Here is a 26,713-nt window from a genome sequence, read left to right as displayed (position 1 = left end):
TCCCCGTGTTCTTTGCTGGGGTAAATTATCGTGTAACGAAGGTATCGGGTTTCTAGCAGCTGATATATGAGATCTATCTAACTTCTTACACTCTATGCTAAGCTGATGCTGATATCGCTGTCTCGCGTGTATCCAATAACTCCCAGTGGATCACGGAATGACGATTGCGAAATACGCAAAACATGAAGCAACGGTAGTTGTTCGCAATAAATGGCACACATCTTCTTATCTAGTGAAGTCCTCTATATGTCCTCTATATAGGTCAAATGGCGTTTTTTAGTGTTCCTATTTACCTACCTCGTAGCGGGGGATGAAACCTGGGGTGGCATTGCGCATTTCGAAACGAGTAACTCGTTTCGAAAGAACTCGAACTCAAATCGAATTGGTTTTAGTATTATGTATCTTTTTATTTTAATACTAAAGTTATTATTATTATTATTTTCTTATTATTATTATTATTTTAGTTATTATTTTCAGTGTACTAGATTTAGAGCAAAATTTGTCTCGTAGAAAAATGTAAAAATTTTGGGTTCGTAAACAAATCTAAGTCAAAGTGGTCGAAACGAACAAAAATCACTCGTTTCGAAAAGCGCAATGTCACCCCTGTATTAACACTTTGACGGCCATGAGTGCCGTACTGCACTCAAAAATTACAAATTTACAAACAAAACACAGTAGACTTCCAAGATGGCTAAAGAGTGCTTTTAGCAAGTTGGCCCACCTTAGGATATACTTCTAGGCGTCTTGATACATAGTAGGACACTTCGATATCATCACTGATTGTATTATTCTACAGGGATGCCAGGTTTGAAGACATGTCTTCACTTTGAAGACATTTGACTTACTGTGAAGACATTTGATTTTGTGAAGACATTTTGAAGACATTATGAAATATGTGATGACATTTCAGTATGATAGCGTATGAGATATTATTGACGTAGGACTACGTCTAACCGGAAGATATAGGGGGTGAAATGGAAATCCAGGCACTGAACAAGTAGGAAAAAATGCAAGATTTGGAACGCTTATAACTCGAGCATTTCTCAATAGATCGCAAAAGTTTTTGCACCAATTGATAGGAAATATATCTACGCATCTATCATAACGAATAACATTTCATTTTTCTTGAGATAAATAATTGAATAATTGTGAAATATCAAGCATTGTCCAAATGCACTATGTGCCCATTTTTGATTGGTCCATTTTGTGCTCCTCAAATCATACCGACCAAAACGGGCAACCAGAGCAGCAGCGAAATAGAATGAAGCACGATTGGAAAGGAAAAAGAAAAAAATGAACGAAACATTGGTCGCAGTCTCACACATGCGTAATTCTCGAGCCAGCCAGTCAGCTTAAAAATCACCGCTCCGCTGCCGTAACGATCATTCTCATCGAAACCGTACACCACATCGTTTCGCATCACATCACATCATCAAAACAACACAAGCAGCCATGTCAGCACATGGCAAGGAGGAAAAGTGAAGGGAAAGGTAAAATCCCGCTCGAACCGTGTTGGTCTGGAGTTCCCCGCAAGGGTAGCTAGGCCGAGCGTGTTAGTACCAGTGCACCAGTCCACCTAGCTGGCGTTATATAGTTTCGGCCGCCGAAGTGATCGAGTTGGCTGGTAAAGCTGCTCGCGACGATAAGAAAACCCACAGAACAGTACACATTCGGTTCGGTGTACATCAAGACAACAACAGGCAGTTGCAGCGAGTGGCATTCGTGGCAACGCAACGCATTCGCAAAACGGCAGCAGGTAGCAGAAGAAAAAAGTTTGTTCTTTATACAAACTGGTAAATCCAGAACAAGACGGCATCGAGGGCGTTCGAAATGGGTTTTTTTTTTCAAAACCACGAGTACTAAGTTTTCTAAATTGTAACCATTCCATAAAACAAGGCGCTTTTCAGGGCCATTAAACTTTCCAAAAAAGAGTTTAGGAAATACAGTTCAATGCTTTCTAAAACAATATCCAAAATAATAATAAAACACAAATTGATTTTTTCATAATTTGTTTGCCAGGACATGATGAGTATGTGAATTTGGCAGTTGTTCTGAGCTTATTGATTTTCACCAATTCTTAAATTGCTTCTAGATTAAAAGTACAGTAATTTACACTTATCTCGACATTTAGCTAATTGGACGGACCTGTAATGCGACATATTTAGTTGGACATTTTTGTAAACATAGAGTTCGGGGTCCAAATTATGACCCCACATTGAAAGTCGACACTGTACCACTGTCATCGCAAATGTTCAATTACAGGTTAAAATTATCTCCAATCCGACACTGAGTGGTGGTAATGCGACGTGCCATTGAATGTAATTTACTGTACAATATGTCACAAGCTGGATGGGAAAAAAATTTCCAACTGTGAAAGCTGTGGCGAGTGGCAAACGCAATCGCTAAACAGAAAGGTTTAGCCGAACAAGATGGGGATATCGAGTGATAACAAAACAATAAACTCTTTAGGTTGAAGATAATTTTGTGATCCTGAAAAGGACCCTTTTTAGCCTGCATGTGAATCCAACGAGCGAACAAATCGTAATGAATGTATTTTTTTGCCATCGTTGCCTTTTAACGCTCATTCGTTCGTCTCGTTGGACTCGCCCCTTTGGCTGAGTCTGCCGATTTGTCTCTATCCTGTGAGTGTGTACCGCTAGAGTACAAAACGCGCGGACCTCAAAAAAATATCTCATTTTCTTTCAAACCGTAAACCAGTGTGGTTGTACGGCATCGTTTAACATCGCATCGCATTACATCATAAAAAGTAAATAAGCAGCAACGTGGACGTGTGGACGTAACAAAGGAGGACAAGTAAAGGAAAGGCAAAGTCTCACTCGAACCGTGCAGGTCTCCAGTTCCCTGTTGGTCGCATTCACTGATTGCTCCGCAAGGGTAACTAGGATTCGTGCGGGAGCACCAGTATACCTAACAGCGATTATAGAGTTTCGGCCGTCGGAGTGCGCGAGTTGGCTTGCAAAGCTGCTCACGACAATCAGAAAACACGCATCAAGAAAACAGAGCAGCTTCGGTTCGGCGCTCATCGCGGCAACAACTAGTTTCAGCGAGTGGCAAACGCAATCGCAAAACGGCAGCAGGTAGAAGAAAGAAAAAGTTTGTTTATACAGACTGCTTTGGTGGCAAAACCAGCCACCGTAAAACACGGCGCTTTTCAGGGCCATTAAACCTTTCAAAGAAGAGTTATTAAAAGTTTTTCACAATAAAGGGTGTGTCACATCAAATTGCATCACGGAAAAAACGCTGTAGAAATTTAATTTTTAGGAATTATATCTTCAGCTTTCGCTTATAATCAGATAAGAGTGTATAGATCACGTTGGCCATGCTTCACTGTCAATTTTTCGTAAATTTGGAAAAATGTCGTCGAACGAAAAAGAGCGTCGTGAATTAATCCTGCGCACTCATTTCGAGAATCCGGAGTTGTCATATCGGGACATCGGTAAGATGCTGGGAATCGTCCAATCCACGGTCAGCAGAGTACTAAAACGATACTTCGAGAACCTAACCATCGACCGGAAGGTGAAGAACGGCAAAAATGGATGCTCCGTCAGTGAAAAAGATCACAAGCGCGTAGTTAAGCAGTTTAGACGTGATCCGAGAAGTTCGGTCCGGGATGTCGCCAATAAGCTGAATTTGTCAAGTTCATTCGTCCAGCGGACCAAGCAGCGGGCGGGCCTGCGTACATACAAGGTTCAGAAGGCTCCTAACCGCGACGAAAGGCAAAACATGGTGGGGAAGACGCGAGCCCGGAAGCTGTACACCGAAATGCTGACGAAGCCGCATTGCCTGGTAATGGACAACGAAACCTACGTCAAAGCGGACTTTCGTCAGCTGCCGGGCCTGTTGTTCTTCTAAGCAGAGGACAAATTCAACGTTCCGGAGGAGATTCGCAAGCAGAAACTATCCAAGTTTGCCAAAAAGTACATGGTGTGGCAAGCGATCTGCTCTTGCGGAAAGCGAAGCGCCCCCTTCGTGATGACCGGCACGGTAAACGGGCAGGTTTACCTTAAGGAGTGCCTACAGAAGCGCTTACTACCACTATTGAAGCAGCACGAGGGCCCGACCATCTTCTGGCCGGATCTCGCTTCGTGCCACTATTCAAAGGACGTGTTGGAGTGGTACGAAGCCAACGGGGTCACCTTCGTGCCAAAGGAAATGAACCCGCCCAACGCGCCGGAGCTTCGCCCAATAAAGAAATATTGGGCGATTATGAAGCAGGCCCTCCGGAAGAACCCAAAAGTTGTCAAATCGGAGGCGGACTTCAAGAGAAAATGGATTTCTGTTAAAAAAAAACTACAACCTGACTTTACCCCTTATGGACGGGGTAAAGAGAAAGGTGCGAGCATACGGGCTTGGGCTCGAAGTATGAATAAAAAGAAAATGCCAAAAGTTGTTTAATAGTTTTTATTTTACTGTCTAAAATTTTCAAAAGGATCGGTCTACTGGGCGAATTTCTACAGCGTTTTTTCCGTGATGTAATTTGATGTGACACACCCTTTACCAATGCATTCTAAAGTGACATAATATGACATATAAAATAAACTGATTTTTTTTGTTTATGCTATTCTTGAACTTATTGGTGGTTGTGGTCTTTTAAATTGATCATTCAGTTTTCACAAACCCATGTATGGTTTCCGAATTAAAAGTGGCTTCAAATTACAACACATTGTATGCAGGATGGCATTAACGAATTTTGTCGGTAGCAAGAACTGCTTCCTTTGGTTGATAACTGATGTTGAAAATTGACTGACGTTACATCTGCATTGCATAGAGAAATAACTAAGGAGCAACACGATGAGCTATGTATTTCCTGCTGCTCTGTTCTTATTTTAAAGGACTTTAATCCGAAGGTCATCCGTCCCTGTATTTACTGTTGGTTTTTCAGAACGCTTATAGCTCGTTTATTTCTCGACAGATCGTAGAGTTCGTCTCCAAAACCTCAGTTCTTTTTCATTTTTATTTACTTTGTTTGCGGAGACTACAAATCTTACAATTCATTCGTCTCCGAAACCACAGTTTAAGGTACGGTAATGTGCTCAATAGTGAAATATATGATAGTGAATGAGCTGATGACCACCTATGCATTCCCTATCACAGCCATCATTTTGATTGTACGATATGTGCATACGCCGAAAGATGCCCGGCGTTGAACATTTAATAAGTACAAAGCCTTCAGAAAAAAATCAAGAATCATGTTTGTAAAAAAAACGCAAAAACACAACACCAAAGGTTCTTTTCAGCACCCCCAACATGTTCATAAAGAGTAAACAGTAAACTAATCCATTTTTCAGGTAGATAGGTAGGTATTCACGTAGGAGAAGAAAATAAAACAATATATTTAAAATATATATTTAGCAAAAGCTGTCCCCTTTGTATAGTCCTACGTCACTCCGGTTATGTCACTGACATTACCCACCCGTCTTTTTTCATAACTTTCTATTGGCCGGAAAGATCGTCGAAAAAAGTAGGGCTTTTGTATCAGTGTCATTCGATCGCTTTTGCCTCGGGGTTTTCAGTGTTCAACTAGCAATAATCACACCTCCGATAAACCTCAATGGTTTTGATATCGCCACTGAGCAAGGCTAGTCTCTGGGTCATTCACTCCCTTTTTTTCAAACTTTTCCAAGCAGCAAATCCACAAGTATATAGAATGAATTCAACAACGAAGGATTTTTAATGTCTCTAGAAGACATTAGTTCATTTGCACTAGAACATTTGAATGATTGTGACATTGTATGTTTATAAATTTGAACCTATATTATACAGGGTTTTCCAACTTTAAATTCCGAAAGAAAATTGAAATAAAACACACTTAGAATTCGAATTTCGATGAAACTTTTATTTCAAATTAAAGTTTGGTTTATGCCATTATGTGTGAAATACAACATCATTCAAATGTCCACCTAGGGCTTCATCGCACACCTTGATCCGGAACAGGTAATTTTCGATGACTTTTCGGCACATATGGGGCGGTATCTCGGTCATAACTTCACGAATGTTGTCTTTCAAATGTTCAAGAGTTTGCGGAGAGTTGGCATAGACACGGTCTTTCGCATAACCCCACAAAAAAAAAGTCTAGCGGGTTCAAATGGCATGATCTGGACGGCCAATTGGCATCACCAAAACGCGAAATTATGCGTCCCTCAAATTTCGTTCGCAATATGGCCATGTTCGGTCGTGTTGTGTGGCACGTGGCGCCGTCCTGCTGAAACCACATGTCATCCGTATCTATATCTTCAATTTGTGGCAAAAAAAATCGGTTAACATGCGGCCATAGCGCTCACCATTCACAGTTACCGTCTCGCCGTCCTTATTTTCAAAGAAATACGGCCCGATGACTCCATCAGACCATAACTCGCACCAAACAGTGACTTTTGGCGGATGCAATGGCCTCTCAACAATCACGTGTGGATTTTCTGAGCCCCATATACGGAAATTTTGGGTGTTCACATAGCCACCGAGCTCGAAATGTGCCTCATCGCTGAAGAAAATTTGATGCGAAAATTCAACATTTTGCTGCTGTTGTTCGTTCACCCAATCGACGTATGCCCGACGCATTCCATGGTCACCACGCTCTAATTTTTGTACCAGTTGAACTTTATATGGATGTAGGTGCAAGTCCAAATGCAAAATTCGCCACAATGATGTGTTTGACAAGCCCAATTGCTGAGCACGCCGTGGAATCGAATCATTCGGGTCATCCTCCACACTGGCAACAACAGCAGCAATATTTTCGGCCGAACGCACATTACGATGATGCACAGGTTTCATAATATCCGCTACGGATCCAGTTTGTTCGAATTTACGCACTATATTAGCGATTGTGTGCTCTGTAGGCCGTCCATGACGACCAAAATCCGTCCGTAATGCTCGAAAAACATTTGCCGGTTTTTTATAGTATAATTTTACAAAATTAACACGTTGTGCGATGCTAAAACGATCCATATTGTAAAATGGCAGACTTTCAACTAACGATATGACGCTTTGGTTGACAGCTATGTCAGACGGTTGTCAGCGCAGGGCTGTATACTTTCGGAAGCCCGAAATGGAAAACCCTGTACAATAGATTAACTTAGATCTTTCAAACGACCACTTCACAAAACGAAGGTTTTCCGGTTACACACCGTTTCAATAATCAGTTTTATGGATATAGTTTGAGCTACAACCAAAACTTTAAAGCTGAAATAAACAAATTGAGTTATCACAGTTCCATTTTTGTGGAAAAACCGGGGCGATATTCACCCAAATAACGGTATATCAGGCTAATTATCATTTCTTAACTCATGAAATTTAGTTCCCAGTTGTGAAATATATCTTTTGTTCACATTTATTGAAACAAACTTCAAAACCTCAAGGCAAGTTTACTGAAATGCGCTATATAACAATGCCAATTAATATAAACATTGAATGATCTATTAAACATTGTCCACATGTATGCTATGAATTTTAGTTTTTTCGATAAGACTGTGAAGACATTTTTTCGTACCATGTGAAGACATTTTTACGTACCATGTGAAGACATTTGAAAAAATCACCTGGTATCCCTGTTATTCTACCCCAAGACGCGTAGAAGAATATCCTAAGGTGAGGCCGTTTCGTCACTTAGTTGACTAGGCGTCTTGGGTACAATCAAGGAAAGTGAAGTGGAAGGTAAAACGTAATGTCAGAATTGCCGTTCGGACGTATCCCGTAAATTTGAACTTAATTACTTAGATGGTATCCCAACAACACTAAACATTGGCTACAGTTTCGCCGGCACGGTTGATTGCCGTTATGGATCAGCACAAAAAACAAAGCAAATTATGCGCCAGTGGCGGTACCACGATCAAAGCATTCCCTGAATCACATTAGCCGAGCCAGCTGGCGGAAGCATATGCATAAAGGTTACTAGGTTACAATTTTCAACGACAACTGTTTATTTATTATACCTTCGACGAAATCAAATGTAACCATACCAACGTAAGTAATAACATAAACAAATCCAAACTTTTCGTCTTGCCATTCCTCAAACGTCTATTCTAAATAGTGTAAATTACGAGCCACCTGTTAACTCCACTATTTTGGGTACAATCAAGGTGCGTAGAAGTATATCCTAAGGTGGGCCAACTTGCTAAAACCAAGGCGCCTAGAAGTATGTCGTAAGGTGGGCCAACTTGCTAAAAGCACTCTGCAGCCAACTTGGTGACGAAACGGCCTCACCTAGTACCATAGACCCGTCTTGATTCTACCAATTACATTTTATCACTGCCCGAAATGCTCCGAAAAGTTTTTATGTCTGAATTGTTTTAATAGAAGACATTTTACGAGTTTGAAATAATGTTATAAAAAATGTAATTTAGAAAAAATAAATTGTTCTATAATGAATTTTATCGATATTGAGTTGCTTTGAGTTGGGGCCGCGTCTGCAGTACACGGGTAGTTTTTTCCCTTATATGACAGAAAGGGATGAAATTTTAATCTAGATAGTTTCCTGGCACCATCTAGTATAAGGCCATCTACACACTAGGCAACCTAAGTTGGAAAGCAACTTAACGAATCTGTCAAAAAAGTTGAGAACATGTGTAATCAAATGGGAGCATACACACTAGGCAACTGGCAACTTTGGTCGGACCAACTTTTTCGATTCAACCTAGCATGTCGAGTCGCGCGCGATCAAGGGATTGCTAAGATGGCCGCCTTTTAGTAGCCAGCATAGAAAATCATGAGCATAGAAATCATAACCTAAAATTAAAAATGAAGTGCTCCGCGCGATTCTTCAGCTGTGATTTTAATTGTAAATCGTCAAGAATGCTTCCGGATGAGTAACCAAACATCGCTTGCCAAAGGAAACTATCTAACGTAATCAAATATTAACATATATGACTCCAAACATTAAACAATACGTGAGCCCGCTAAGCGCGAGCCCTGTTCTATGCTGCCTACGCTCAATTTGCATTGGATGGGATAGGGTTGCCAGAGCCCCGCGCGCGATGTGTGTTGGCAACCTTTTCGTTCAATTGATGTTGACATTTCGATTTCTGCGTTCGTTGAGTTTCGGTATTTGTCAGTTGCAATACCAAACATTGTTTCCAAAATTGAACTAGTTTACAAAAACACGAATGAAATGTAAGGATTTTACTCATTTGATATACAATTTCATATATTGTTTTATTGTTTTCAGGTGAAAATATTACGGAGCAAGACGCAGTTATTGTGGCGGTCGCTCTTCATACATTCGTGTGTATGTATGGATTCGGGGTAGTCGGTCACTTTAAAAACAATGAATCAGATCGTGAATTACGAGAGAGCACTCCGGTAAAAACATTGTTTCATTAAATAACTCGCAACTTTCCTGCCTTCTAGACCCGCATGACACAATTCACTAGAATGATGCATCTTCAATTAACACCGGATCTACGAATGAAATAGAGGGAGAGAGAACAGAACCATAGCTGAGCACAGTCCCGGTGATGCTTCAATGGATGCTGATTTAACCACTACCGAGATCATGTCGGAGGTGATACATGAGAACAGTACGGCACTACTGCGAGAATTTAACAAACATTCGAATTCGCTAGCGATAAAATGTTCAACATGAATGTTTCAATTTCATCATTTGTTTTTGTTTTATGTGAAATATTATTAAAGTCGCCTGCCCAAGAGCAACACGTTATACTTCTTGTCTTTTTCATGCAATCACTAAATTTATAGTGATGATGATTATCTGTTTCATGCAGTTGATATGAATATTGGACTGAATTGGAAGCATTTTTCTACACAAATGTTGTACTATAAAGCTGCTCGTTTTTATATCAATGAGAGTGTTGAAAAATTACGTATATATTGATGCTTTTGATTTTATTTCTTTTCGTTCGAATTAGGGAAAAATCTAAGCAAAACAGATTTTTTGAAAACAAACTGTTTTATTAATAATTCGCTTTCCATATGATTTCCTGGGGTAATTGAAGAAATGACATCTCAGCTAGCGTAATGACGTGTGATGCATGATGACGGATGAAAACTTAACGATTTTATCACCTTTGAGTTGCCTCAATGTGCAGAGCTGAGTTGGAGATCCGATTGACATCGCCAACATAGATCGGGTTGCGGTTGCGTAATGTGTAGATGGCCTAAGAGTCAACCATTGGACCCTCCAGGTTTTTACGAACTTTTTGGTCAAAACACCATGGCCGTCTAAGTGTTAAAGGAAGAATTTTATTGAATAAAGACATTTTCAACACGACCACGAACGGCTCTCGAATCAAGCTAGAAGCACCTTCATCGTCATTTATATCGCAGCCCGCCACAGAGGACGAAGAACCACCAAGGAGAAGAAACGCCGCTTGGTTCCGATTTCTAGCATAGGCTTGAAGGATACTTCTTTAAATTACGTTCTCTGTTTGGCATTACAGTTTTCAAACCTGTACAGCAGTATGGATTTCGCGAATTGTCCATGTGTCTCGGAGATTTCGGAGCCACAACTGCAAAACTCGAATGCATGTTCATTTGTCAACAGCAAACAAAGAAAAGTTATTTTATTAAAATTCTTATATGTGAAACATGAGCTTATACTTATTAGTTCAGAAATTGCTACAAATGTTAGACATAAGATTTTCTGTCTTAAGTAGTCTAAAAATAGTGTAATGTATAACAATTTTTAATAAGTTTCATATATTTCCTTTATCTCTGACTAGTTACTGCAAGGTGGCCTCTTGAATTTTTGTTCTAATGATAACCATAACCATGTGTTCTTCTCGGTGTTTGTAAATCTTCACATCTGATCACAATAACGTTGTCTTAGACACATGTAGCTGTTCCATTGCTCGCGCTCGTTGCTGCTCCACATTTCAGGTTGAAATCACGACTCTTTGCGCACATCTCACAGATCCGCTCGGTGTCAGGGTTCAAAAATGTACAAAATTCACAATTCCATTCGCTGACATTCGATTCGCCATTGCTCGTACAACGTTTCGTGTCGTAATCATCCTGTGGGTTGATGATAGTGGCCGCCGCGGTGTCAAAGCTGGCTGTTTTCTTCTTGCCGGAAGAAGACGACGTCAAATGGTTCGATCCATTGTGATTCACTAGAATTCCTCCTCCAGTTGTATTACTGCCGTTTGCATTATTATTGGAAGAATCGTTCTCCTTAGTAGAGCTTGGATTTTTCCGGGTAAGGGAGTTCCTTCTACTGCTCGATCCGTCTTTAATGGTGACACTGCCGCTGCTGGCTGGATAAGTTGCGTGATTTGCCTTCTGGCTATTGTCTGTCTGATTATTGCTGCTAGGTTTTGTTACTTTTTGTACTAGAGTAGGTTTCTGGCCAACTCTTGCAATAGCTTCGTTGCGGTCAAAATCTCGATCCTTTCGGGTTCCATTAGAAAGACCCTGCCTTACTGTTGGTGTGTGTATTCCATCGACCTTATCCGCAGATTTAGCCCTCATTGCTTTAAGTTTATCATTACTGTTTCGTTTGATCGTAGAACCCCGACTATTATCACCTGCGGGATACTCCTCTTCCTCATTGTCTACCAGGAAATTGCCTCGTTCGCCCAAATCCTTGTTGTATCCCTGTTTTTCTAGATTTTGGAATACATAATTCCAAGACTCGTACGAACCTATCCCGTCTTGATTTTTGCTTGATATGCGCTTGTTCACGTTATTTGCGCGCTGATAGGCCCCCGCTTGTAGCTGTTCGTCCTCGTAGCTGTCAAAATCCGATTGCCGAGAATTTCTAGAAGTCTGGTGTTGCAAGTAGTGATAACGGTTTAGTTGCTGTTGTCGCTCCACTAGTGACTCCGGTAGCATATCACACTCGTAGTCCACTAGTAGTTCAGTGTTCCGAACACTTCGTTCGGGTTTCTTCCGTTCTTTTTTAGCTTCTTCCCTCGCATCTTTATAGACCAGGTCATTATTGGTGTGCTTAGTTTCTCCACCATGTCTAGTCGAAGGAACATCGTATTCATCATAGGAAGTTTTCTTCTTGTCTGGAATCGAAGGATTAGTGTGAGCTCCAGCGTGATCGAAATGATGGTTCATGTAAATATCATTCGCATGCCTATGCATCGGTCCTTGCGGACCATACAAAGGACCGTTGCTTGTGCTTCGATGAAGGTAATATGGTGGTATATGCTGATATCCATTAATACTGGGTTGATGATAGTATGGGTCGTTTACACTCTGCTTCCCAGAAGTTCCATTCATGCAGGGTCCTACATTTGTTGATAAGTTGTATGGAAGAGGGAACCGGTTGCCGGATACGTTGTAGGGATGATTGTTGTATGCTAGATTGTACCCATCGACGACATCGTACGCTCCTGTCGGAGGTGCCATTCCCATTGGTCCACCGTAGTGGGACGCTGATGCAACTGCGGCATAATCAAAGGCTTGGTCAATGGAATGCCGTTGCATGCAAGCGGTCAAATTATACATGGCGGTCGCAGGGTCCATATAGTGGTCTAGGGATTTCGAATGGGGTATAGCCGCTAGGGGAGAGGGTGGATGTGGAGGAATCATGGAGGATTGACTCGAGGGATGAGCATGAGATGGAGGAGGTGCTGGCAGGTAGCTTTGGTAACTATTGTGATTATGGTAACCATAGGTAAGACCAAGATGTTGGTTGTGAATGTTGCAAGGGGCGGTATTGTACATGGGTTGGGGGCCACAGAAGGGTATCAGAGGTTGTTGTTGCTGATGTGCAGTCAAAGGAGGAAGGGGAGGAACCGATTGCTGTTGCTGCATATGCGGATGAAACTGATACGGTTTGCAAGAATTGCAGGAACTATCGGCTGGCGCTAGCTGATTGTCATATGCTTCTAGATAGGCATTTGAAAAAGAAGAAAACAAAATATAATCTGCGTTAAATAAATTTCCTAGAATTCATAGCTATCCTATATAATTTCGGGCATAACATGAAGATATATTGCATGCAAATAATATGATCTGAAGCAGTGGGAAAGAAGTACAGGGTTTTGAAAGTTGTACATCATGGTGTGTATTGAACAACTTTCTCTCGGATGGAAGGTGAATCTGTTTCTAAAATAATAAAAGTTGCAACTATTTCAACACAGAAAGCCGCGCTTATAATGCAAATGAAATACAAGAGAACGTAAAGATAGAGATTTGGAGGTTACTGATACTCCCACACTGAGTCAAATCTAATAAATAAAACTGTTTCCCCTATGAGGGAACAAGCAACAGTGTTTCACGTGAATTAGTGCTTGTGTTATACCTCGCGAGGATTCAGAATAGACATTAGTGTTTATTTTTATGGATTTCATTTCGAGATATTCAGTATTTCATTTTTCTTCTGTACGAGCCTTGAACCACTGCGACCATTAGTTTGATCTATTGTAGTGCACTCCAGTTTACTATATATGTTCGTTCCATCACTTAGGGAATAAGTGATACGCGCACAAGGACTTTCCATCTTCCCCCAAGAAGAGATGATCTCCTTCATGAAATTCCTTGATTTTTTTTGTTCAACAGAACAAATCTCGTTAGGGATAAGAATGCCCTTTCCAAGAATCCGCAGTCTTCGCTAAATTAATACACCGCATTGACACAGTAAATGTTCTGATGTTTCAGCTTCAAAACCTACTACCTACACGAACAATGTCCGATAATCGTAAAATCAACCTTATTCAAGCTATGTAGACTGCGTGTGATTCTGTTACACTGTGTAATGAATAGTTCCGATTGTCTTGATGTAGGAAGAGCCCTCCAGTTGGCTTCCATCATCGATATTTCCCAGGTTTTGAACTCTGATTTTAGGCATGATGCAGATAAACATGACATTGTAATGATTGTACTCGAAAAAAAGCAACACTTCCTTTTGTGTACAACTTTTTATTGCATGGGTGAATTTTTTTTAGACAAAACTAGTTTAGAGTGTAATGTTTACATGTGCAAAATTTCGTCACAATCTGTCATGTAGTTATCGAGTTGGCTTACACCAAGCAAGAAGTGTTTCGATATAAAAATATGTGCACGGTCGTGGAAAATCTGGGCCGGTCCCACAGGTGGATCGCGAACTGAAGGGTGTGTCACATCAAATTGCATCACGGAAAAAACGCTGTAGAAATTTAATTTTTAGGAATTATATCTTCAGCTTTTGCTTATAATCAGATAAGAGTGTATAGATCACGTTGGCCATGCTTCACTGTCAATTTTTCGTAAATTTGGAAAAATGTCGTCGAACGAAAAAGAGCGTCGTGAATTAATCCTGTGCACTCATTTCGAGTATCCGGAGTTGTCACATCGGGACATCGGTAAGATGCTGGGAATCGTCCAATCCACGGTCAGCAGAGTACTAAAACGATACTTCGAGAACTTAACCATCGACCGGAAGGTGAAGAACGGCAAAAATGGATGCTCCGTCAGTGAAAAAGATCACAAGCGCGTAGTTGAGCAGTTTAGACGTGATCCGAGAAGTTCGGTCCGGGATGTCGCCAATAAGCTAAATTTGTCAAGTTCATTCGTCCAGCGGACCAAGCAGCGGGAGGGCCTGCGTACATACAAGGTTCAGAAGGCTCCTAACCGCGACGAAAGGCAAAACATGGTGGGGAAGACGCGAGCCCGGAAGCTGTACACCGAAATGCTGACGAAGCCGCATTGCCTGGTAATGGACGACGAAACCTACGTCAAAGCGGACTTTCGTCAGCTGCCGGGCCTGTTGTTCTTCTCCGCAGAGGACAAATTCAGCGTTCCGGAGGAGATTCGCAAGCAGAAACTATCAAAGTTTGCCAAAAAGTACATGGTGTGGCAAGCGATCTGCTCTTGCGGAAAGCTTAGCGCCCCCTTCGTGATGACCAGCACGGTAAACGGGCAGGTTTACCCTCAAGAGTGCCTACAGAAGCGCTTACTTCCACTATTGAAGCAGCACGAGGGCCCGACCATCTTCTGGCCGGATCTCGCTTCGTGCCACTATTCAAAGGACGTGTTGGAGTGGTACGAAGCCAACGGGGTCACCTTCGTGCCAAAGGAAATGAACCCGCCCAACGCGCCGGAGCTTCGCCCAATAGAGAAATATTGGGCGATTATGAAACAGGCCCTCCGGAAGAACCCAAAAGTTGTCAAATCGGAGGCGGACTTCAAGAGAAAATGGATTTCTGTTAAAAAAAAACTACAACCTGACGTTGTACAGAACCTTATGGACGGGGTAAAGAGGAAGGTGCGAGCATACGGGCTTGGGCTCGAAGTATGAATAAAAAGAAAATGCCAAAAGTTGTTAATTAGTTTTTATTTTACTGTCTAAAATTTTCAAAAGGATCGGTCTACTGGGCGAATTTCTACAGCGTTTTTTCCGTGATGCAATTTGAAGTGACACACCCTTTAGTTGGGGATTGATCTTTTTTTTTTTTTTTTTTTTATCTGTATTTTAGTGACTTTCAAAACATTTGGCTGGTTCGTCACTTTGCTTCCATTTTTTGAAGAATGTCGGGAGTGAGAATTGAACTCGTGACCTTTAGCGTGAGAGGTATGAATGTTACCACTACGCCAGATCGCCTCCATTGATCTTTCAACCGTGTGGTAAAATTGTCAAAGGAGATCCAGACGACCCAGCGGAAGAAAAGCGAAGATGACCGACTCGGTGAAGGCAAGGAATGTGAGAGATTACTTCAAACGCAGTCCGAACCTTTCGATTTGGTATGTGGCCTAGAAGGTCAATTCTTCCGTCTGGTTCGTCCAGCCAACAATGAAGCGAGCCGGACTTTATGTCTTCAAGGTGAAGAAGGCGCCAGCCGAAAGGCATCGTAATGAACGACGAGACGTATATATACTCTGAGATCGAATTAATTCCCCTTGAAAGAGCTCTTTCAGAGCTTTTTTCTTAGCTTATTTTTGGTTGTGCTAACGTAAGGACATTTATCACTATTCACTCACGAGACGCGACACGGAACTAGGACACAACACTTATAATCCAAATCCTTCGGAAACACGAGAAGAAGAAATGGAGAAAAAACAACACCACATTAGAGCCTGAGAAGGAACAACACAAAAGGATCAGCCTACCGTACCATCCCAAAATAACCAACGCAGTCCAGTCTACACTCCGGAAACACGGATTTCATGTGGTGTACAAAAGTGGGAGCACCCTGAAAGACCTTTTGTGCAACCTGAAAGATAGAATTCCACCGGATGAAAAATCAGGGATCTATCAGATTCCCTGTAAAGACTGTACTAGTGTTTCCATCGGTCAAACTCGTCGGAAATTCAAAATCCGCCTACGTGAACATAAGAATGCGGTGGATAATGAACGAGCCAACGAATCAAGTGTGGCAGCACATGCTTTAACTCAAGCCCACTGCGTAAACTGGGAGAAGGCAAAAATGATTAGAAATGTACGAAAAGCCTCACAGTTGAATGCATGGGAATCAATGTACATCTCAACCAGCGATTCCCCACTTATGAATGAAGAAGATGCTCCAATATCATCTCAACTCTTCCATCTGACAAAGCTGATAACTCAGCAAAATATATCTTCGACAAGTACTGATAACCGTATGAATATGTGTTAGTGCTCCATCGTAACCAGTCGGACACCGTCCAGTAGATGGGCAACATCGAGCCCGAAACCGGTCGACGAAAAAGGTAGTTTTAACCCCTTTTATTGTTTGTAAGGATTATAAGTGTTGAGTCCTAGTTCCGTGTCGCGTCTCGTGAGTGAATAGTTCCTTTTAGCTTTCCACGCAAAACATTTTTTGTCTAATCTGAGTGCCGTCTATTATTCAAAGAAGCTTCTAGCTTCTAGACATAAAAGTTCGTTAGGAAAAAGTGTAAACTATTATATCTAAATTTAGTAGAATTCCTTGCTCTTGTGGCTGAGAGCAGACATACGATCGCAAAGAGTTAAAGCGGACGCCAAGAGGATCTGAGGGTGCGGAAAATTCAGCAAGCCGTACATAACGACCGAAACAATCAACGGCCAAATATATAACGAAGAGTGTCTCCAGAAGCATCTGCTGCCCTTCCTCCGGTCCCACAAAGGTCTCATTCTGTTTTGTCCGGATCCAGGTCGTGGTCATTATGCGAAACCGGTGATAGAGTGGTCCGAAGTCAACGGTGTTGTTTTTGTGTTGAAGGAGGCAAATCCACCAAACTCGCTACAACTTCGCTCAATAGAAAAATTCTGAGCGAAGGGCAAGCTTCGAAAAACAGGGAAGGTCTTCAAAAACGACCAGGATTTGAAAAAAGAGTGGATGAAAGTGTGTAACGAAGCATATTTTAGTCTGGGTCTCACTATTACCGAATTAATCTAGTGAATCATTCTCGATTGTAGTTGTTTTTTCCCGAATATACTGCTACAAATCCAGAGAGCAGTATGGGCTTTAGATATTGCTTGCTACAGTTGGTCGTTCCAGTTGAGTTTTTGGTCAAGCATGACACCTAAATATTTGGTTCGTTTTGAAAGCTCCAATTGTACACCTACCAATTTAAGAGATGCAATATTATACTTTCTTTTTCTGGTAAATGGAATTATGACTGTTTCTGAAGGATTCACGCTTCCAAGTTGCACCATTTGAGTCTGTAGTTATGGACTGTTCACATTCTATTGGAAACAGTGTACTCACATCTACTCTCACTAAAATGATTATGTCGTCAGCGAATCCAATGGCGTCGTATCGTAAATTAGCTAGGTTACTAAGAAGATCATTGACAACTAGAAATCACATCAAAGGAGTCAGAACGTCTCTTCGAGGGCAACCTCTTGTTGGTTTCGTAGTTAGTGTAGATCGTCCTAATTTAGCTGCTATAAATCGGTTGGTTAGCGTAGTATGTATCCAGTTGGAGATGCACATGTCAAAACCACATTTTTCATAGCTTTATTTATAGAATTGTGGGATGCATTGTCAAATGCTTCCTCAATATTAAGAAATGTTATGGGTGAGGTATCTTCCGCGTCCAAAGACTTCTATATTTTTGAAATTAACGTCCGAACACTTAAGCTTTGGTGGCCATTAAACAGTGTCTCATTACTCGAGATGGTACTGTTGTACTGTCCAGCCAACAATGAAGCGAGCCGGACTTTATGTCTTCAAGGTGAAGAAGGCGCCAGCCGAAAGGCATCGTAATGAACGACGAGACGTATATTTACTCTGAGGTCGAATTAATTCCCCTTGAAAGAGCTCTTTCAGAGCTTTTTTCTTAGCTTATTTTTGGTTGTGCTAACGTAAGGACATTTATCACTATTCACTCACGAGACGCGACACGGAACTAGGACACAACACTTATAATCCAAATCCTTCGGAAACACGAGAAGAAGAAATGGAGAAAAAACAACACCACATTAGAGCCTGAGAAGGAACAACACAAAAGGATCAGCCTACCGTACCATCCCAAAATAACCAACGCAGTCCAGTCTACACTCCGGAAACACGGATTTCATGTGGTGTACAAAAGTGGGAGCACCCTGAAAGACCTTTTGTGCAACCTGAAAGATAGAATTCCACCGGATGAAAAATCAGGGATCTATCAGATTCCCTGTAAAGACTGTACTAGTGTTTCCATCGGTCAAACTCGTCGGAAATTCAAAATCCGCCTACGTGAACATAAGAGTGCGGTGGATAATGAACGAGCCAACGAATCAAGTGTGGCAGCACATGCTTTAACTCAAGCCCACTGCGTAAACTGGGAGAAGGCAAAAATGATTAGAAATGTACGAAAAGCCTCACAGTTGAATGCATGGGAATCAATGTACATCTCAACCAGCGATTCCCCACTTATGAATGAAGAAGATGCTCCAATATCATCTCAACTCTTCCATCTGACGAAGCTGATAACTCAGCAAAATATATCTTCGACAAGTACTGATAACCGTATGAATATGTGTTAGTGCTCCATCGTAACCAGTCGGACACCGTCCAGTTGGGCAACATCGAGCCCGAAACCGGTCGACGAAAAAGGTAATTTTAACCCCTATTATTGTTTGTAAGGATTATAAGTGTTGAGTCCTAGTTCCGTGTCGCGTCTCGTGAGTGAATAGTTCCTTTTAGCATTCCACGCAAAACATTTTTTGTCTAATCTGAGTGCCGTCTATTATTCAAAGAAGCTTCTAGCTTCTAGACATAAAAGTTCGTTAGGAAAAAGTGTAAACTATTATATCTAAATTTAGTAGAATTCCTTGCTCTGGTGGCTGAGAGCAGACATACGACCGCAAAGAGTTAAAGCGGACGCCAAGAGGATCTGAGGGTGCGGAAAATTCAGCAAGCCGTACATAACGACCGAAACAATCAACGGCCAAATATATAACGAAGAGTGTCTCCAGAAGCATCTGCTGCCCTTCCTCCGGTCCCACAAAGGTCTCATTCTGTTTTGTCCGGATCCAGGTCGTGGTCATTATGCGAAACCGGTGATAGAGTGGTCCGAAGTCAACGGTGTTGCTTTTGTGTTGAAGGAGGCAAATCCACCAAACTCGCTACAACTTCGCTCAATAGAAAAATTCTGAGCGAAGGGCAAGCTTCGAAAAACAGGGAAGGTCTTCAAAAACGACCAGGATTTGAAAAAAGAGTGGATGAAAGTGTGTAACGAAGCATATTTTAGTCTGGGTCTCACTATTACCGAATTAATCTAGTGAATCATTCTCGATTGTAGTTGTTTTTTCCCGAATATACTGCTACAAATCCAGAGAGCAGTATGGGCTTTAGATATTGCTTGCTACAGTTGGTCGTTCCAGTTGAGTTTTTGGTCAAGCATGACACCTAAATATTTGGTTCGTTTTGAAAGCTCCAATTGTACACCTACCAATTTAAGAGATGCAATATTATACTTTCTTTTTCTGGTAAATGGAATTATGACTGTTTCTGAAGGATTCACGCTTCCAAGTTGCACCATTTGAGTCTGTAGTTATGGACTGTTCACATTCTATTGGAAACAGTGTACTCACATCTACTCTCACTAAAATGATTATGTCGTCAGCGAATCCAATGGCGTCGTATCGTAAATTAGCTAGGTTACTAAGAAGATCATTGACAACTAGAAATCACATCAAAGGAGTCAGAACGTCTCTTCGAGGGCAACCTCTTGTTGGTTTCGTAGTTAGTGTAGATCGTCCTAATTTAGCTGCTATAAATCGGTTGGTTAGCGTAGTATGTATCCAGTTGGAGATGCACATGTCAAAACCACATTTTTCATAGCTTTATTTATAGAATTGTGGGATGCATTGTCAAATGCTTCCTCAATATTAAGAAATGTTATGGGTGAGGTATCTTCCGCGTCCAAAGACTTCTATATTTTTGAAATTAACGTCCGAACACTTAAGCTTTGGTGGCCATTAAACAGTGTCTCATTACTCGAGATGGTACTGTTTCGCGAAATTAGTTTGATTTTTAAATACACTAGAACCTTGTCTTTCATTTGAATACAATAAAATTGATTTACAAATACATATTCATGGTGAAAAACTTAAAAATATGTCTAATCACTTTTGTCTCAAATTCCGAACACCATTTTTGTCACTGACTCATATTCCGAACAGCAAAAATGCTTTTTTGCATTTAAAAAAAATCATAACTTTTAAACTACTGGACCGATTTATATGATCGATATATCAAATTAAAGTCAATTATCTCTTTTTTGGAAAAATGATATGCTCACAAAAAAAATGGATTTTGCTTTTGTAATTATTGATTGTATTTGTTCCTTATAGTTTACATGGTTTCGGGACCAAGGGCGCTATATCGGTATCGATGATGTTAAAATGAAGTCTATAACCCAAAGAATGTCAGGGTTTTGAATATTAAATTATTTATAACATTAGAGTTCAGTAAATTCACACTTAAAAATGAAATGTTTGCAATTTGAATCATGCGTAAAAACTTGATTTATATTCCAAACACTAATTTTAATGGAGATTTTTGCATAAAATATAATTTTATTTCATCCATTTATTGTAGATTCTTACCATTTCTAGCACTTAACATGAAAACGACAAACAGGATAGTTGAAAAAACAGGATAGTCAATATTAATTTTAATGGAGATTTCTGCATAAAATATCATTTTTTTTTCACCCATTTATTGAAGGTTCATACATTCTATAGCATTTAACATGAAAACAAAAAAAAAAGTTGAAACAACTACAAAAACTGAAAAATGAACGATGCTTGTTTTTACGGAATTTGCTAATGCAAACATTTTATCATTGGTATTGACTGTCACTTTTTTGAAAATGTGTAATATTATAAATTATAGGCTGTATCGATACCTGTATATGATGTCAACATGAAGCCTTTACCTCAAAGAATGTCTGTGTTTTCATTATTCAATTATTCATAACATGAAAGTTTAGTAAATTTACATTTAAAAATGAAGTGTTCGGAATTCGAGACTGTTTGGAATATGAGAAAAAACGGTATGAAGCGCTGTTTCAGTTGATCAAATATTTTATCAAGCAAATAGTACGCAAATTGAAATTTGTCTATTTGTCTTCTGTTCAAGTATGATGATTTGATATGGGGATCAATGATTTGTTCCAACATTTCCAAGATGACAGATGTCAGACTAATTGGTCTATACTCTTTGGGAGTCGAACTGTCACGTTTTTCAGCCATGCTTGGCCTAAACATCTTTGTCAGAAGAGGGACAGTGATATCCTTGCTTTTTGTAACAGCACTGGAGAAATCCCATCTGGTCCTGAAGATTTAAAAGGCTTTAGGAAATCCACTGTCCATTTAATCCTTGAATTCGTAGAGATAGCCCTGGCCATTTCGTTAGCTCTTATCTCGTCTCTGATTGGACAGGATTGAGCTGTATTGAAGACCTGTGCGTGTTCGAAAGTGATCCTTTAAAAGGGCTTCATGAAGTCTTGCTATAACAGGTAAACTTTCTACCTGCTCACAGGTGAACTTCCCATCTCTTCTCTTAGATTTACGGATTTCTTTGTTATATTCTGTTAGACAGCATTTGTAATCTGTCCAATCAGAAATAATTCTTGACTTGTTGAAAAGGCATCACATCACATCTTGTCCTGAAGTTTGGAATGAAAATTATCCAAATTAGCTTTTCTTGGATCTCTGAATTTCGTATCGAAAGATCGCCAGAATTATAATTCAACATTATATGTTTCAATCAGATAGAGATTCTTCATTTGACAGATGGCCATTATTGATCATATTTGAAAGTATCAGGGCGTTGCAAAACTTTTTACTCATCTGAGCGTTGGTGGTTCCGTACGAACGAGAGCATGATGGGTGCAGCTAATGTGGTCATCCTTGTTGAAAAGGCAATATACGGGTGGTGAGAGCAAGGCACAGTCTTGCAACCTGCGCAAGAGGGGCATACGATAACGCACATACGGTACGGTACCGAGTGGCCTTCATAAGGGATGTACGATAGCACGCATAAAGGCTGCATGCGATGCGTTCACCGAATGGTGTAACGCAAGGCGGAGCACAGACTCATAAGCCTGCATGACGGTCTCGGGCATACGATAGATAATAGAGTGGCCTACGTATGATAGCGCATGATGGGTGCAGTTGCACCATGTGAGCATATGTACGACACAGTGTATAATTTCGCGAGTTAACTTTTTGCAGAGGACACTGCTTGCTCCCTTGGCGTGATGAAGGTTAACCCAATATTCACTATTCAGGAACTTCAATATTCCGCGTTTCGGAACTTTATTATTTTTAAATTTATCGCTATTTCCATCCCATATATGTTTGCATAGTTCATGTTTAGTTAGATTGTGAACTTCTTGAACAGCCGTCGATAACTATACGATAAAAATAATACGCCGCCAGTGTGACGGAAGATTTTTTCGAAACCATATAAAATTTCTTCCGAATCGCGCCGTTACACACGTATTCTCGAATTATTCTCTGAGATAGCTGATTCACTTTGGTTTAGCAATAAGCGGGACAAAGAAGGGGTGATTGCTTATGTCTTTTAAATTTCTACCATCTCCAGCGAAGTATAACACGAGGTTTGATCCACCATATTGATGGGAATCGGTGAAAACCAAAAAATATGACAGGTCATTAGTGAGGTGAAATGAGTTTATTATGGTATATTGCACATCTAAAGCAAACTAATACGAATCAAAGTTAGTAGCGCTACAATTGCAATTAAATAACAATATTAGACATTAACACTGATGAATCAAAAGAAGCTGTTGCTACTTTAATGTGTGATTTAAACATTATACATGAACAGTTATTTCTACTTAGGATAGTCATACAATGGGAGGAAGTATCTACTATAATTGAACAGAATACCTTTTCGTCGAGCTTGTTGATTTTTGTGGTGCTTCTCCTTGATCAATTCAGCCATTTGTTGCACAGATTGCCTCACATCCACTGCAGGAAAGAAGAAAACATAAGGATACTCAATTATAAGGCGAATTATTTCCATTTCCACTCGTACTTGTGTTGCATTCTCTGAAACTATATATATCGCTCCAATCAACAGCTAACGTCATTTCAGTTAGTTCACGATATATGTCCTTCATTATCTGAAATTTAGGTGATCAAGATAAAGGAATGCAGAACAGAAATCTTTGCATTTGCAGTATACCTGGCATTCTACGTTCGCTGTGATGGCATCTTTTGAAACATTGGTAACTCGATCAGGGCAGATAGGCCCATCCAGAACTAGGGTTTGATTTGGCAACATCCGATAACCCATCTGCTCGAATAACACTTGCGCGCCAATTAAATTGGCTGCAATCTCATGCTGGTAAAATCCCGAGTACATCTGAAATTACACGTCCAGTAGTCATTTTTCTTGTTAGTTGTAATGGACATAATAACCTTACCTTAATTATCTTATACTCCTTTCGCCATGGTTTAGTAAACAAATTATTCGCGTACTGACTAATCGCTTCAAATCCAATTGACGCTTTGTATGCAGAGAAATCTTCTAACGAAGCGATGGAACTAAAAAGTGAGATCTTATATATTGATTCATTCTTGTAGCAATTTTATTTCCAATACGCACCTTTTGAGTACCTGCTCAGTTGGGGGAAGAAAAAACTTCCGATCATGTGGTACGTTACATAAGAACTGGACAATCAGATCTAGAAAATATCAAGTATTTAGTAAGCGACGAAATCGTATTTTTCTAAATCACCCAATTGTATAATCATTTTGTATCAATATTTTGTGAAGTGATACAAAGAGGTTCATTGTCAAAAATATTGAGTTTAGCAAAGTTCTCGCCTAAGGTAGTTATATTCCTAACATTAAACAATCATAAAACTTTCCTACAAATCACTTGAAGTACAGCGCGGTCTCCGCTTTTTATCACTGTTGATAAACACATATTTTTCGTTTTCTGAATATAAAAGAAGAATATAATTTTTGATTCATTCCCTCATAATCATAAAAAGGTTTGCACATATACAGGATGTGCTATTCATTATAAAATATTAGTAGGCTTTGAGATGAATTGTAAAAAAGAAAGGAGAATAAAGATAGTTCCGGAAGTGTAAGACGTGTTCAGTGATTGGGAAACCAAATCTCCGAATATTATACCTTATCCGAATCGGGATTACCACATCTAGCGATGAGGAGCGGAAACGTACTCTTCGCACTTTAAAGGTATGAGCGAGCACATATTAAAATACAAAGTGACAGTTTTTAAGATTCTGTTAAAAATTTGTGGTAACAGAAAATAGGCAACAGCCGCTGCAATAAGCAGAAAAAGGTTATTTCCGCTGCTGTAGAGCAGGGACAGGCGTCGAGCCGCTGCTTGAAATCAAGGCATTAGCCGCTGCGTAAAGGCAGAAAAAAAAAAGGCGTGTTAGCCGCTGCATGTGAGCAGAAAAGAACAGAATCCGTTGCACGTGAGCAAGGAAAGGCGTGAAGCCGCTACCTGAAGTAGAAATAGGCTCAAGCCGTCGATTTGAATAGGAACGGAAAGGTAAAAAAAACGTTGAGGTTGTTTTTGCGTTGCTATGGTCACATAATTAACATAAAAAAAAACAATTTTCAGCATACAATACGTCGCCTACTGAGCGTTTCTGATGGAGAGTTGGATCATCAATCCCTTCAAATTCAGTCATCTTCCAGATTCGCAAGTTCGTAAAGAATGGTTGCGATGGAAAAGAAATTTCGAAGTAATCGTCGCTGCTAGTGAAGAGAAAAATGCTACCAAATTGAAAAACTTTTTACTGGCGAAAGGCGGACTCGAATTGCAGGACTTGTTTTACTCGATCGATGGCGCAGACGTTGAAGAAGATGCTGAAAAGGGAATAGACCCTTTTAAAACAGCTATTGGAAAGCTAGACGGACATTTCTCGCCGAAACAGCACGATTCGTTCGAACGGAACGAGTTTTGTAAAATGGTTCCAACGATAACTCCGGAGGGAAAGAGTGAGCCATTGACCAAGTTTTTGATGCGATGTACCGAAAAAGCGAAAAGATGCGATTTTGGGAAAACAGAAGCAGAAGGTCGAGATTTGCGTGTTATCGACAAAATAATTTACCACGCACCGGCAGAGTTGAGAGAACGATTACTCCACGAAGAAACGCTTACGCTGTCGCAAGTATCCAGGATTGTGACTTCGTTTGAATCGATTAAGCAGCAAGTTCAAGCAATTGCTGGAAATGGTAACGGTGATGTAATGACAGTTCAACGTATGAGTCAAGACAACGTGAATCGTATATATGGAAGTGGCAAGCCAACGAATGGATGTTGTTATCGATGTGGACAAAGGAACCATTACGGAAATGATCAACAGTGCCCAGCTCGTAATAAGCAATGCGAAAAATGTCGTAAGTTTGGACATTTCGCTCGAGTGTGTCGGTCAACGACGTAACGTAGGTATGAAGATCCAATTCCATATCCAGCTCGTAAGAAAGTAAAAACAGATAATGTACGAGCGATATCAACAACAGAGAATGAACATATTTCGAGCTTCATTCACAATATTGGTGATGGAGATGAATTCCTTTGGGTTAACGTTGGAGGTGTACTTATTAAGATGCTAATTGATTCCGGTAGCAGCAAGAACATACTCGATGACGACACTTGGCAAAGCATGCTTGAGCAAGGAGTTAAAAGCTGGAAACCGAAACAAGTTCCAAATACGATTCTGCGTGCGTATGGCCGTAACACGAAACCCTTAGTTGTGTCACATGTTCTTGAGAGAACATTTGTTGTTGGGAATGAAAACGATCAGCGAAAGGAAACAGCTATTTTCTACGTCGTCGATGGAGGTTCTCAACCGCTGTTGGGGAAGGACACCGCAAAACACCTTGGCGTTTTAAAAATCGGACTGCAAGAACCAAACTTGTCCGTAAACAGCATTGTGTCAGTTGGAGCGAGACGTTTTCCGAAGATAAAAAATGTTCAGCTGATTATTCCAATCAACAGAGACGTTGCTCCAATAGCTCAGCGAGTCAGACGTCCTCCGATTGCACTCGTGAGTCGAATCGAAGAGAAGCTGGACCAATTACTCGTAGCAGATATCATCGAACCTGTGTCAGGAGCAGCGCCGTGGGTTTCACCGTTGGTAACCATTGTCAAAGATAATGGAGATCTTCGTCTTTGCGTAGATATGCGGCGTGCCAATCAGGCTATCATGAGAGAACATCATATGATGCCCACGTTTGAAAGCTTCCTTCCAAGTTTGAAGACATCCAAATACTTCAGTCGGCTTGACATCAAGGATGCATTTCACCAGATTGAGTTAGCTGAAAAATCACGTTTTATTACAACCTTCATATGCCACAAAGGGTTGTATAGATACAAAAGACTTATGTTTGGCATTTCTTGCG

At 40.5% G+C, this 26,713-nt stretch overlaps 1 protein-coding gene, 1 long non-coding RNA gene and 1 pseudogene across 4 annotated transcripts in view; 1 reads left to right on the top strand and 2 right to left on the bottom strand.

The window, feature by feature from the left end:
• Positions 1–5,521: 5,521 nt before the first annotated feature.
• Positions 5,522–5,602, bottom strand: LOC129772273 (U4 spliceosomal RNA; annotated as a pseudogene).
• Positions 5,603–8,998: 3,396 nt separating this feature from the next.
• On the top strand, positions 8,999–9,672 carry LOC129765062 (uncharacterized). Its single transcript, XR_008741345.1, has 2 exons — positions 8,999–9,123; positions 9,179–9,672. It is a non-coding gene; the product is annotated as an uncharacterized LOC129765062 (long non-coding RNA).
• Positions 9,673–10,502: 830 nt separating this feature from the next.
• Positions 10,503–26,713, bottom strand: part of LOC129765061 (protein tamozhennic) — a 35,071-nt gene continuing 18,860 nt past the window's right edge. Inside the window, exons 3-8 of one of the 3 annotated variants that reach the window (XM_055764894.1) lie at positions 23,931–24,009; positions 23,749–23,869; positions 23,508–23,687; positions 23,358–23,445; positions 23,210–23,290; positions 10,503–12,809 (exon numbers count right to left, since the gene is read on the bottom strand). In XM_055764894.1, the coding sequence (XP_055620869.1) occupies positions 10,795–12,809; positions 23,210–23,290; positions 23,358–23,445; positions 23,508–23,687; positions 23,749–23,869; positions 23,931–24,009 (2,564 nt within the window). In that variant the 3' untranslated portion in view covers positions 10,503–10,794. The remainder of the gene's footprint in view (positions 12,810–23,209; positions 23,291–23,357; positions 23,446–23,507; positions 23,688–23,748; positions 23,870–23,930; positions 24,010–26,713) is intronic. The other 2 variants (XM_055764895.1, XM_055764896.1) reach the window with 2 other exon arrangements.

The sequence above is a fragment of the Toxorhynchites rutilus genome, chromosome 2, assembly GCF_029784135.1.
Source record: "Toxorhynchites rutilus septentrionalis strain SRP chromosome 2, ASM2978413v1, whole genome shotgun sequence".
Lineage (NCBI taxonomy): Eukaryota > Metazoa > Arthropoda > Insecta > Diptera > Culicidae > Toxorhynchites > Toxorhynchites rutilus.
This window is presented reverse-complemented; position numbering and strand designations above follow the sequence as displayed.